Here is a 13213-nt window from a genome sequence, read left to right as displayed (position 1 = left end):
CAGAACAGAACCTGATGGTGACATCCGCGCAGGCTGCAGGGAGGTGCTGGGGATACGGCAAGATGAAACAATTAAACCAGGTGCTGAGGCTGGCGTGTGATAACTGTGCTGGTTCTCAGCCCTTTGCTCTGGCCAGAGGTCCTTGGCATGGCTTTGGACCCTGTGCCAAAGGGGACACTGTGGCCTGCCACCTCCTCACCTCGGCTTGGGTCTCCCTCATGCAAGAGCTGCCATCATGCCATCCTTCTTGCTGACTCACTGCCGAAGCCTCAGCCTGGCCAGGGGCTTCTTGATGGCATCAGCCCCATCTCAGACAACCCAGCATTGTGCTGGGGGGGTGGTGGGGTTGTGTATTGGGCCTGGGGGACAGCCCTACCTGGTGGGTTGGGTGGCAGCTCCTCAGCACAGTCACTGTGACAACCCCAGCCCATCGTGATGGGATCTCAGGGGGGCCCTTGCAGATGGACCCGCTTGCAGTCTGGTTTCACACATCTGGGTGTGCTTGGAAGTCTGGTCACAGCTTCCCACCACAGGGGCCCTTCCTGCCCTGCCAGGAGAGGCTTCGTTGTGCTTCTTAACCCCTGGCTTCATCCCCAGATGGGGAGTGGCCAGAAGCAGAGAAGGCTGAGAAGCTGGCGAGAGGAGCTGCTCTGAAATGGGCTTCAGGGGTGTTCTACCGCCCCGAGAAACTGGAGGGGCTGGGGCAGTACCGGAGCCGAGAGGCGCAGAGGAACAGCTCCATCCAGTCCCGACTGAAGGTGGGTGTTCGGCACAGCCCACCCCAAGGACACCATGGCCTCCCTGAGCAGAGATCCCAGCCAGCATTCCCTCTTGTGCATTGAATCGTCTCTGTGTCCACTTCTGGCAAAATCTTGTCCTAAAACAAGTCTCCCGTGTGTCTACCCATCCTTAAAGCAAACCACCAAGAGCATTCAGCACATCCCACCATTCCATCCCAGGACCAAAGGCTCCCCATCTCCATGGCCAGGAGGAGGCAAAGAGTTCCAGCCTGCCCCTGCCTGCAGATTCCCACAGAAGCGACATCTCCACACATCCATAAGGGCTCCCCATGCTTCCTGCTCAGCCTTTTTTGCATAACTCAAGGGACAATTAACCTCAGAACCCAATCAGTCTGAGCACCTCGACCTTCTCCTCATGATTTTGGAGATAGTTCTCCTACCTGAAGTGTGGGTGAATTGTCCAGGAGGTGACACATTTTAAGCAATGTGGCCTCAGAAAGTAACTTGCTTCTAGTAATGCTGGGTTAAAGCGCTTACTGGCACAAGGAGCTGGGAGTTAAATGGGCGGGCAGGGCATGGAGATATGCCAGCACTGCTGCAGGGCTGGAAAGGATGGAAATCCATTTGGGAGGAGGGTTTGTATTGCCATTGAGGTGCTTCATGCCATTAATATACCCCCTTTATGGGGGTATATAGGGGACTTGTGGCCTGTTACTGCTTTGCAGAAGCAAAGTAGTCTTTTAAAACTGAAAAACATCTGGTTACAGCTCACCCTGCTGCCTTGGTCACCCAAAGTGATGACCATCTCCCAACCCTGTATGAGCCATTCCTTCTGCTGGAGTGGGTTTCTTGGAGCTGGGTGGGATGGGGTCATTGCAGAAGGTCTGGGGTATGTAATGCTATGATAGTGTGATGGCCGAGGCAAGTGTGACCTTGTGAGGCTGGGAGACTGGATGCAAAAGAGACCTTGTAGGGATGGGGCACACAGTGAGTCCACCAGCCTTTGGGAGCTGCTCCACTGCCCCTTTGTTCTCTTCTGCTCCCTAGTCCACTGTCCAGTCCTACCTGGAGGGGGTAAGTGCGGGGCTGGAGCAGCTGCGCTCAGCGGCCCAGGAGGTGCAGAGCATGTGCCAGGACCTGGGGGCTGCTCGATGGGCCCTGCTCGACACTGCAGGCCACTTCCAGGGCCTCCAGCAGATGCGGGCTTTGATGGCGGAGCATGTGCAGTTGGCCTCAGTGGTCCAGGTGCTGCCCCAACTCTTCTCAGGTAAGACACTGGCCTGGTTCTTATGGCTTTGGGCTGGAAGGCACTGGGGAGAGCTTCAGTCCAACCCTGGGCTGGTCACAAAGCTGGAGCAGGTTGCTCGGGCTTCGCTGATTGGGTTTGCAAATTCTGTGTCCCCAGGGCCTGATCCAGTAAGGTGTTCCCAGAGCCCCAGATCTCAGGCCCTTTCCCTCACCCATTTCCCTGCTACCCTGCACCCATGACCCTAGTGTCCACCCCCTGCACTCAGTCCTGGCATTTCTCCTCCCTCTCTTGCAGTCCAAGAGGTTTTCTCCCATACGCTGCAGCTGCTCCATGGGCAGCGGCTCCTGGAGGCCCACACAGAGCTCATGATGATAGAGCACCTCCGGGATGACATCCTCTCCCAGCTGCACATCCGTGGGCTCTCCGGTGCCCAGGCAACTGTGCTGTCCTACTTCAGTGGCCTGCAGGAGCTCAATGAGACCCTGGCCAAGCAGCTGTGGGACATTGTGGGCAGCAGCCTGCGGCTGGTGCATGAGGAGCCGGTTCTCTTTGTCACGGCTGTAAGGATCATTGAGCGGGAGGAGAAAATAGATGATACTCTGCTCCTGGAGGCCACCTTCCTGCCCCCTGGCCGCCCAAAGGGCTGGAGGCAGAAGTTCTACCGTGTTCTGCAGGAGACCATCACAGGAGCTCACTTTCAAGCCCCCTGCGTGGACTCGGAGGGGCCAGAGCTGGCCAGGCACTTGGCAGCGCTGCAGAAAGGCATCGTGTCCAAGCTGCGTGTGGTGAAGGACCTGATGGTCCAGTGCGTGCCAGCTCACTACAACATCCTCAGCGTCTGCACTGCCACCTTCCACCAGGCCCTCAGCAGCCACCTCCAGGACATCCTCCGGGAGGACCTGGACAAACAGGCACTCTTCCTTCTCCTGGAGTGGGCACTTCATGTGTACTACAGGTCAGCACCAACCCACCAGGGGAGGTTGTAGAGAGCTGGGTTGTCCACCAGCACATGGGTGGGTTCGGAGAGTAGCTCTGGCTGCCTGGGAATCATAGCAGGTAGAGGGAGAGGTGGGAACTCCTGGAAAACACAGGTCTTCCCAGCCCTGTCCCACCTCTACCCTCCAGCCCAGAGATGATGGGTCACCCTGACCTTCTCCCAGAAGTGGACGTTTCTGCTCTGGGTCCCTTGATGCCCCCTGAGCTCGTGGATCAGACAGAGAGGAAATACGTGATGAAAGTCAAAGTGAGTGAGCAGGACGGTCAATAGAGTATGGGGACCCAGTGCCCACCACTGAGCCTGCATCTGCTCTGACAGCAGCAGGAGACCGTGAGGCCGTGGGATGAGGCCCAGGACTCACTGCTGAGCTGTGTTGGGTCTCAAGGGAGTCAGTACCTGACTCTTGGGCTGACTGTGGTGGGCACCCATCCCACAGGCCAGTGTGCTTGAGTGGATGCAGAGGACCCTGGAGGTGGAATTCAAGGAATGGTTCAGGGAAGAGGAACCTGAGACAGACCATCAGGGCTTCTTCCAGTCAGCCCTGCCTGTCATTGTCATGCAGGTGGGTCCCCAGCATCACAGATGCATGACCATGATGAGAGCCCCCAGAAAGGGGGCTATGGCCTGCAGCCTCTCACTGTCTGCACTCTCTTCTCCCTCTTCAGATGCTGAAAGAGAATATCCAGGTAGCCTTCTTGATCACCGAGTCTCTGCAGCTGAAGGTCTACAACATGGCCTTAGAGGAGCTTGAGGCATTTCTGGGCCGGTCAGTGGAGCCCCTCGCACCCCTGCTCATCCTCACAGACCTGGGATTCCATGGCAAAGCACCATAGGCTGATGGGGTAGATTTGTTGCAGGGCACCTAGTGCTCATCCAGGTCACAGAAGGCTCAGCAGCCTGTCTACCCTTGGGGCTATTGTCCCAGCCCCTAGGGACCATCAGCTTTCAGGGCTTGCTGCCCCAAGGGCCTCTCTGGTAGCACCAAGCCCTGCTCTTCCAAGGGGGTCCAGAATGGGTCCCACTGTCCCACCCTGCCCAATAACCCGTCGCTTTCCAACTCCGTGGCTGGAGCTGGAAAGAGCCAAGTGAGCCTGGAGGACTATGGAGGGTCCACATGCCCCCAGGAGCATCCCAGCTCTGGGTCTTTGCGGTGGGACATCCAGAGCTCTGCTCATCCATCATGTGTGACTCGCTGTGTTGCAGGCTGCGGGAAGCCCTAGTGCAATGTGGGAAGGAGCACCAGAAGGACCGTTCCATACCCAAGTACTACATGTCCTACTTACTGGCCACACTCAACAATAACCTGGCTCTCAGGTAAAGTGCCCCAGCACCTTGTAGCTCTTGTAGTGACCCCGCCAACCAAAATGAAACTGTATCCTCCTTTCTGCTCTCTCTCCCAGCTCCTCTGTCTCCTCACTGCACCCCGACACTGTCTGCAGAGAAGTCCCCTCAACCCTCCGTGCTGCTTTCGACAGGACACAGAAGAAGGCCTGCCAGCTGCTGCTGGAGGAGCTGCTCCTGGACCTGCAGGTATATTTGTCCACAGCCTCTGAGGCTGGCAGGGCTGCAACAAACCCGTCTCTAGCAAGAACAGCCTGACAGCTACAACCCCAGGTGGGGTTCATTCCTGCCCAGTATCCCCACCAGTACCCCCTGCCCTGCTATCATCCTGCAAATATCTCAAACATCAGCCTGGCTCCCAGACCTTGAAAAGCACACACGGTTCACTCCATGTGTCACCAGACAGCTCACCCTGTATCGCTGGGGCAGATAGCTCATGGCCCCCAGATCACATCCCAGCAGAGATCAGGAGCCACAGCCCTCCCGGCTGTCCCACACTCCTTTTGATGTCTATTCCGTGGCAGAAAACCAACAGGAGAGAGGCAATGTCCTGCAGAGGATCCAAGCCCATATGCTGCCCAAGTCATTTCCTGCCAGCATAGTCACATTTAGCTTTCCTGGACTGAAAATCTGGAATAATGAATAGCATTGCTATTTAGGGCTTGAATGCCATGAAAACAAAGGAGCAGCTAAAGGGTGAAACGCTCGCAGGCAATGTGGAGACTGCCCTGGCCCCAGCAGACACAGAGGGAATGTCTGCTTGCAGACAGGAAGACAGGCAAGGACAGCAGGGCAGGGGTAGGACATCAAAGCCCTCAGCCATAAACATGTTATATCTACACAAGGGAAGTGGAGTGGGAATTAAGAAGAAAACCACAGCAGGTCAGGCCAAAAGAAGTGCTTGCTGCCCAGACATTGGGTGCTGCTCACGATGGGGCATCAGGACCTAGACAAAGCCCCAAACCACAGCTTTCTGGGTGTGAGAGAGGGGAAAGCCTCCTATGTGTTTCCATCATTTCCTAATCTGGAGCACTCCTTTGGTTTGATGGTGACTTTTGGCCGGCAGCAGGGGCTGGGGGGTGCTGTAGGCAGCCGTGGTGGGGTGTCACGGTGCCCCGTGGCTGTGAGGGTGAGGTGATGCAGGGCACCACATGCTACTCCTCTGCTCCTTCCAGCCCCTCTGCCTGCAACTGCATTCCCGCAAGTGGCTTTCGGGGTCCCAGCTCGTCAGCAGCATGTGTGAAGTGATCGATAAGTATGCAAAGGACTTCTCCCACGTCAAGAGACCTGTCTTCATGGTACGGTTGCTGCAGGGTGTCCTTCAAATGGCTCTTGTCCATAGGGTGAGGAGGGTGGGCAGTTGGGTGCCACACTGGGGTGCAGGATGCAGGGGATGCAGTTGCTGCTGGGTTTGCTGGAGAGCCCGTATCCTCTGGAGCAGCCCAGAGGGCACCACCATGCAGGGATCTTCAGGGTTTCCCCCGTATTCAGCTCCTTTCTCTGTCCTTCCAGCCAGGGGGCTTCCCAGCAGGTTATCCCCACAGCTTGGTGGTGTATCCCTTTTCCTCTGCCTTTCCCTGGGCCACTGGGATTGACACCCGGTAGGTGCCCAGTGCTAACAGCTCTCCCTGCCCAGCTCCTGCTGATGGAGACTGAGCTGCTGGTGGCCAGCCAGTACCTGCGGGCACTCATGCAGAAGAAGGTGGTGTGCAAGAGTGAGGAGGAGCGGGGCCAGCTCTGCGCCCGCCTGCTGCTGGATGCCACACAGCTCCGTGAACTCTTCTGTGGGCTGGTGAGAGGTGCTGGGGAGCTGGGGCTGGCCACACGGTGAGGTTGGTGCAGGGAGCTCACAGCTCCCCTCCATCACCCTCTTGCTGCCCTCCAGGATGGGATTGGGTACATCAGCCCATGAATAAGATGTGGCTGTTACACTCTGGCAGTTTCGAGGCCAAGATGGGAGGAACTGGCTGGATCTGGGACTCAGGGGACCAACCACTTTATCCAGTGACGGTCACTGGGTCTTCACAATGGGACATGCTGAATGGGGAGCTGCACAGGGCCAGGTCCCCTCATGGACACTAAGGGCTGGGCTGCATCTCACCAGCCACTGCAGTGGCCTCGTGGTCCCATGTGGCTGCTCTCCCTCCCAGGGTCTGGACCAGAGTCAGCAGAGCCTGGAGGCCATCTTTGCCCTGCAGGAACTGATCTGCCTTAAAGACCCAGCACTGCTCAGCTTGGAGGTGCTGGGCTTCATCACCAAGTACCCCGACATCAGGTAAAAGCCCAGATCTGCCCTCCTGTGAGATGAGGAAGGTGCAAGTCTGTCCAGGGCAGCTGCTTGGGATGGACCCTGTGAGGTTACACTGCAGAGCAGGCACCAACCTGAGCTTCTTCCCCCTTCTCCGTGAGATTTCCTTTTCCCATGCTCCAGATTTGAGGGCTTCTTGCAAAGTCCCACAGGCAAAGATGTAAAGGAAAAAGCAGTTCTGCTTCTGGCATTCACCCACCTGTATTGGTGGCCAAACCACATGTGAGCAATCACAGACCACCGAATTGGAAATGTCAGAATCAGCTGAAACCCATGAAATGGCAAAACCAAATCTATAAGGTTTGTGGGGTTATTTTCAAGTGAACTTTAAAGTTTGGCTGGTGCAAGGCACCAGCTGTCCACTGGGCTTAGCTCAGCTTCTCTGGATCATGGGTGGTTTGTGGGACACTGTGGACAATGTCATGAGACAGCAGCAGCCAACTCACCTTTTGCTCTCTCCCAGCGATGAGCACATCTCCACCTTGCTGGATATCCGGGGTGATGTCTCCAAGGAGGTGCGGCACATGGTGCTGGACATGATGGTGCAGCACCCCCAGGTCATGCCCGAGAGCTACCGGCCCATCTTCAGCACCATCCTGGTCCCCGTGCCAGAGCTGCCCTTCTGCCTTCGCAAGGGCAAGTGTGCCTGATGCTGTTCCCCACAGTTTGCTCCTGCTGCCCCACAGACATATGGACCATGCAGGACACCGCTGAGGATGCCTGAGGGGAGAGTGGAGATGACACATGGCATCCTCTTCACACAGCACCTCACCCTGTGTTGGGGACAGTACGGTATGTGCCATCCTTCTCTGCTCTTGCCTCACTGAGCTGGTTGTTCTCTGCTGCAAGCACCAGTCCCAGAAGACTTGGGTCAGGAGAAAACCAACCCCTAGCTGCTGTGCTGAACTGCTGAGGCAGGAGTTGGGGGTTGGCCTATTGCCTGCAGGAAAGAGAGGAGACACAGAGCACAGGACAGGACTCTGCAGCTGAGATCTAGAGTGAGGGCTAGAGTTATTTGGGTTTCCTCAAGAATCCAGACAACTGTCTTGAGCCAGCATATCTATCTCACCATGGAGTCTGTTACCACCCCAGCTCTGAGGCAGGCTGGAGCCTTGCTAGACCCAGGTTTGAAGGAGGCTTTTAGCCATGGGATGACTTGCTCTGTTCTGGATCAGCCCAGAGGTCTGGAGTTGCTGCTCCACCAGCCTGGGCCCTGCATGGACAGTGGAGAGCAGCTCAGCTGGCTCATCATGACTCACGGATGCAGAGGAGAAGGGCACAAGGGTGTCTCACCACCTGGGGTAGTGCTGTCAGCCCTGTCCCTGCTGGCATGAAGGGACAACTCTGAGCTCCTCTGACCTGCCCAGCTCCTGGCCTGGCTCTTTTTGCCAACATCCAAGACAGGCCTCAAGCCTAAGACTGTCGTGTTGGTGCATTCAGCCATCCTCCTGTCACAAGTTTCCTCCATGATGGGCAGTGCTGCCCTAGGCTCTGGCTTTTCCTCCATCTTCTGCTGCTGTCCAGCCATTGGTCACATTCTCCCCAGGTGCCATGTAGAGATCAGGAGCAAAGCCTATCTCTCTGCCTCATCCTGCCCCTGCAGCACCCTGGAGGACCTCCACGCTTCCTGCCTTGTGGTGGGCCAGATCCTGCTCTCCTTGTGTGGCACCACTGCCAGAAATAAAGGCCTAAGCTCTGCAATCTCTCACCAGCGTCCAGGCTCTGCTCCACAGTGCGTTGGGGCAGGGGACAAGGCATATGGGTGGCAGAAAGGAGAGGCGGGGAATCCATCCCCGTGCTCAGCATCACCCCAGGGATGGCTCCCTGCTCTGGGTACCATGCCAGGAACATCACACAGGGGTGATGAGACACTCTGTACCCCCATGTCCAGGGTAGGTGCCTCCATCCCCCCTCGGGCTCACGGTGTCCTGTCCAGCTCTGGCCACGTCTCCTGCCTGCCTGGGAAGGTGTCTGCCCACCCTACCTGCCCCACTGACTCTGGGACACACTTACCTGCATCCAGCCATGGCTCATGGTCTGGCCTTGGGCCCTGGGAACATCCAGCACAAACTGACACAACTATCACAGTGATAGCCTGAGCACCCCAGAGTGCTTTTGACAGCTGGTTCCCACATCTCTGCTTGCACGGCACAGGATAGGTGCAGCTTTGACCAGGTCCCCACAGCGGGGTCTTTACCCTGCCCAGTTATGAGCCACACAGTTCCTGGCTGCCTATAAAGCTGGTGGCCTGGATAGCACAGCCGAGTCCCGTCAGGGTGGCATTTCTGTGGGCAGTTGCCTGCCTGGCCCTTGCTAGCACTGTCACAGATAAGCGCTTTGATGGGTGTGGGGAGGTCCTGGTGCACAGAATCAGACTCTATAACCCATAAGGAGTTATAAAGCAGGTATGTTTATTGCGGCGCCAGGTGCAAGGGGGATCATTCCTCCTAGCTTGCACACCGGGGAGTCAAGTGGGTACATATTTATTACTTACAAACATACATATTCATTAGGTTTCCGAGAATAGGAGGCACGTATTACAATTAGTTCTCGTGCTTGCGCACTGCCCTCTGGTGGTCTTGGGCCGAGGTCGTCGGGATGAAGTAAAGGGTCTTCCTCGCTGTGTGCTTTTCACCTTTGCCATATTTACATGCCTCAGCAACCGCAAGACTAGTTCAGGCCGGTTTCATCAAGAACTCTCTAGAGTTCTTGTTTTCTGCTCCTTGTTCTGCTTGTCTTGTTTTTGTAATACCGTGCTTTAACCTCATGTTTTCCAGTTTTTCTTTATATCAGTCCTTGGGGTGCAGCAGGACTGGGGCACCCCAGGGATGGTGATACAGAACCACTTGCACTGGCACAGGCAGTCCCTGGGTGTGAGCCCTTCGCTTCTGGGGTTACCTCTGTGCCTGTCTGCCTCTCCTGCAGGCTGTGGGGAGCCCAGCATCAGCCCTTCGCTGCACCAAACAAGAGGATCATCAACAGTCAGAACGCAGTGCCCGGCTCGTGGCCCTGGCAAGTCTCCCTGCAGGTACAACACTGACCTGCTCCCCAGGCACCAAGTGTCCCTGTGATACCCTCTGCCTGCCCCCTACTTCAGGAGGGGACTCAGCCTGCCCAGCCCCAGCTCTTCCTCCGTTCCTCCCCAGAACCGCTTTGGATCCCACTTCTGTGGTGGCTCCTTGATCAACGAGAACTGTGTCGTCACCGCTGCCCACTGCAAATTCAAGTGAGGAGCAATGCACAGCCAGCCCATGTCAGTGCCACCGGGGGCTTGGGGCACACTGGGCATCACCAAGTGGCACTTGGGACAGCCCTTAAGGCCAGCATCCAAGGAACTGAGCAGCCCAGGGCTCCCTCCCCGGCTCTCTCCACAGTGACTTCCCTTGGGCACACAATGCAGTGCATCCCCAGCACTGCTCCCACCCTGAGTGCTGGCTGCCATGTATCCCACTGCCATACTTCCCACAGACCACTCTTCCACATCATCGTCCTTGGGGGACTGACTCCGTTCAAGTGAAGAATGTGGTCAGGGTGAGCCAGGTGGCCCTGATGCTGGGAGGGGGCTGCAGCTCTGCACCATGGCTGCTCTCGGAGGGCAGGGATGAATTGTAGAATCATGGAACGGTTTGGGTGGGAAAGGACCTTAAATCTCATCCAGTTCCAACCCCCTGCCATGGGCAGGGACACCTTCCACTAGACCAGGTTGCTCCAAGCCCCATCCAACCTGGCCTTGAACACTGTCAGGGATGGGGCAGCCACAGCTTCTCTGGGCAACCTGTGCCAGCACCTCAGCACCCTCACAGGGCAGAACTTCTTCCAAAGATCTCATCTCAGTCTCCCTCTGTCAGGTTAAAGCCATTCCCCTTGTCCTATCCCTACAGGCCCTTGTCCAAAGCCGCTCTCACATTCTGGTATTTCTTGGCAGATCGTTATGAACCCCGACTGGAACCCCTACACCCTGAACAATGACATTGCCCTGCTGAAGCTCTCCTCGCCTGCCAAGCTGGGACCCCACGTGTCCCCCATCTGCCTGCCCCCCACTGACCTGCGTCTGCCCAACAACCTCCAGTGTGTCACCACCGGCTGGGGATGCACCAGCATGAACTGTACATAACTGCAGCTTTGGAGAAGGCCCTGCATGGTCTGGGTGTGCCTGGTGGCACCTTCGGGGAGTGACACCTTATGTGCATGAGGGGAGAGGGAGTTAGGCAGTTGTGTAACCCTGTCTGGGCACGTACGTGTCTGCATACATGTGCAGCGGTGAAAGTACAGATGTAGGTGTGTGCTCAGGAGGTGAATGGGTGCAAACTGTGAATGGACACATGCCTGCCCTTGCTCAGAGCTGCTTAGCCAAGACGATCCCTCCTGGGGAATCATGGAATCACAGAATGGTTTGGGTGGGAAGGGACCCCTACCACTAGACCAAGTTGCTCCAAGCCCTGTCCAGCCTGGCCTTGAACACTGCCACAGATGGGGCATATTCCTGGGAAGAAGGCATAGGTTGGCATGGATGGGGAAGGTGCTTTGCATGGCAGTACCCATGTGTTCAGGAGCTGCCCAGGGTGCTTGCACATTCCCAAAGGCCCCAGGAGAGCTGCTGACACCAGGCTGTTTAATGATGCTTCTTTTCCCTAGCCTACACGCTGGCAGAGAGCCTGCAGCAGGTCTCCCTGCCCTTGGTCTCCTCCAGTGAATGCGCCAAGTACTGGGGAAGCCAGATCACCAGCTCCATGGTCTGTGCCGGTGGCATTGGCACCTCATCTTGCCAGATAAGGAGCTGAATTTTTGCAGCGCAGGGAGGCCAGAGGAAGAGGAGGACACATGGGGTCCTCCTCTCCTCATCCTTGCATGGACAGAGCCAGAGATCTAAGCTCCATGTCCAGGGGACAAGGTGCCTGGGGTGGCAAGGACCAGTTCGGAGCATGTGGTGGGACCACTAAGTGTGTCTTCTCCACAGGGTGACTCTGGTGGACCACTGGTATACCAGGATGGGGGCACCTGGACCTTGATCAGCATTGTCTCCTGGGGAAGCAGCAACTGCAATGTCAACACACCAGGTGCCTACACCTGTCTAAGCCACTTCCGAAGCTGGATCGACAGTGTTGTTCAGGCTTAGAGACAGAGCCAGTGCAGGAGGCATCTTGTTGCTGGTGGCTGCTCCCAGCACGGAGAGCTCAGCAGAGCTGGGAGCGAGGCAACCCGCTCTGGAATATAGTATCAGCATTTTCCAGTGCTGCCTTTGTCTCCTTTCCTCTCACGGTGCAGACCAGGGGGAGCCTGTGACACCACCTGCTCCTCCCCTGAAGCCCAGCACTTCTGAGAGCTGGAGCTTGGTGGCCACCTTGGACCTGGTGAGAAGGGGAGAAGACAGGACACAATGCCCAGGCAGAGGGGGAGTGGGGGCTGGAAGCAGCTCAAGGGTTGCTCACAGGGTCTTCAAGCACATGGATCTACACCCCACCAACAACCCAGAGACCACCCCAGTGAAGTTCCTCCAATGGTCCTTCAGTGATCCAGGCACAGGGTCTCCAGCAACAGCTCGTCCCACCCAAGAAGGGCTTGTGAAGCTGCAGCTCCTCTTGTCATGGGGGGTGGGTGCACAGGGTCTTAAAAGATCCCTGCTTGCTATTTAAACCCATAACTTGCCTGGGAAGACACACCAAGGGAAAGCTGGTTCTGGGTAGCTCAAAATAGAGCTGGTCCTGAGGAGCATGATCAGACTGTCCCAGTGTGAGGCATAGGATAGTTTTAACAGTGATGTGAATGCAAAATAAAACCTTTGCCAGTTATCAACCCCCTGCCAGTGCTGGGATGGGGTCCCTTGCTCCTGAGAACTCACCTTTCCAGGAGGGGATGGTTCAAAAGGGGTGTGCACTGGTGTGGCAGGTTTCCCTGCTGGTCCCCAGAAGCTGCTCAGAGTGGAACTGGAGAGGTGACAAGTTGCTCTGTGTGAACGAGGGTATTTCTCTGGCTCAGTTTGCCACCTTGCAGCCAAAGAAAAGGTGAGGAAATGTCCCCAGGTGCCTGCTCAGCCTCCAAACCCTGCTTTCCAGCAAAAGGCTGAGCACCCAACTCCCCCAGAGCACCCCTCTGGATATCCCAGCCCTGTACCAGGTCTCCCTTAGGCAGCTCCTGAGGAAGCTGCACTAAAGACCCCAGCAAATACTTTTACGGGCACTTTGGTACCTTCTTGCTATGCAAGGTATTAGAGGGGTGAGCAGCTCCTTCCTGCCTTTCCATGTGTTTACAGACCACCATTCACAGCCCAGAAAGTGGCTCCTTGCGGCAAATCAGCCCACGGCAACCCATGGATACTCAAATCTTGTGTTCAGTTCTGGGCCCCCCACCACAAGAGAGACATTGAGGTGCTGAAGCAGGGCCAGAGAAGGGCAACAGAGCAGGTGCAGGGTCTGGAGCACAAGTGTGACAAGGAACAGCTGAGGGAACTCCAACCTTGGATGTGTTCAAGGCCAGGCTGGACAGAGCCTTGGGCGACATAGTTTAGTGTGTGGTGTCCCTGCTCATGGCAGGGGGGTTGGAACTAGATGGTCTTAAGGTCCTTTCCAACCCTAACTAAT

General features: G+C 56.5%; 2 protein-coding genes across 2 annotated transcripts in view; both read left to right on the top strand.

Annotated features, from left to right (window-relative positions):
• The window catches only part of EXOC3L1 (exocyst complex component 3-like 1), a 7577-nt gene extending 292 nt beyond the window's left edge, over positions 1 to 7285 (top strand). The window contains exons 2-13 of the mRNA XM_010023623.1: positions 598 to 758; positions 1788 to 2007; positions 2284 to 2944; positions 3115 to 3232; positions 3423 to 3548; positions 3652 to 3752; positions 4190 to 4300; positions 4387 to 4516; positions 5503 to 5625; positions 5964 to 6119; positions 6478 to 6602; positions 7099 to 7285. Of these exons, the coding sequence (XP_010021925.1) occupies positions 598 to 758; positions 1788 to 2007; positions 2284 to 2944; positions 3115 to 3232; positions 3423 to 3548; positions 3652 to 3752; positions 4190 to 4300; positions 4387 to 4516; positions 5503 to 5625; positions 5964 to 6119; positions 6478 to 6602; positions 7099 to 7285 (2219 nt within the window). The remainder of the gene's footprint in view (positions 1 to 597; positions 759 to 1787; positions 2008 to 2283; positions 2945 to 3114; positions 3233 to 3422; positions 3549 to 3651; positions 3753 to 4189; positions 4301 to 4386; positions 4517 to 5502; positions 5626 to 5963; positions 6120 to 6477; positions 6603 to 7098) is intronic.
• Positions 7286 to 9233: 1948 nt separating this feature from the next.
• On the top strand, positions 9234 to 11751 carry LOC104412806 (chymotrypsin-like protease CTRL-1). Its single transcript, XM_010023624.1, is given in 8 exon segments — positions 9234 to 9238; positions 9561 to 9663; positions 9782 to 9861; positions 10104 to 10129; positions 10132 to 10166; positions 10561 to 10741; positions 11271 to 11401; positions 11590 to 11751. Coding segments are annotated over 8 exon segments (723 nt in total).
• The last annotated feature ends 1462 nt before the right edge of the window (positions 11752 to 13213 follow it).

This window comes from Nestor notabilis, unplaced genomic scaffold, assembly GCF_000696875.1.
Source record: "Nestor notabilis isolate BGI_N333 unplaced genomic scaffold, ASM69687v1 scaffold14621, whole genome shotgun sequence".
In the NCBI taxonomy this organism is placed as follows: Eukaryota; Metazoa; Chordata; class Aves; order Psittaciformes; family Psittacidae; genus Nestor; species Nestor notabilis.
Note: the sequence above shows the minus strand (reverse complement) of the source record. Positions and strands in the feature narration are given on the sequence as shown.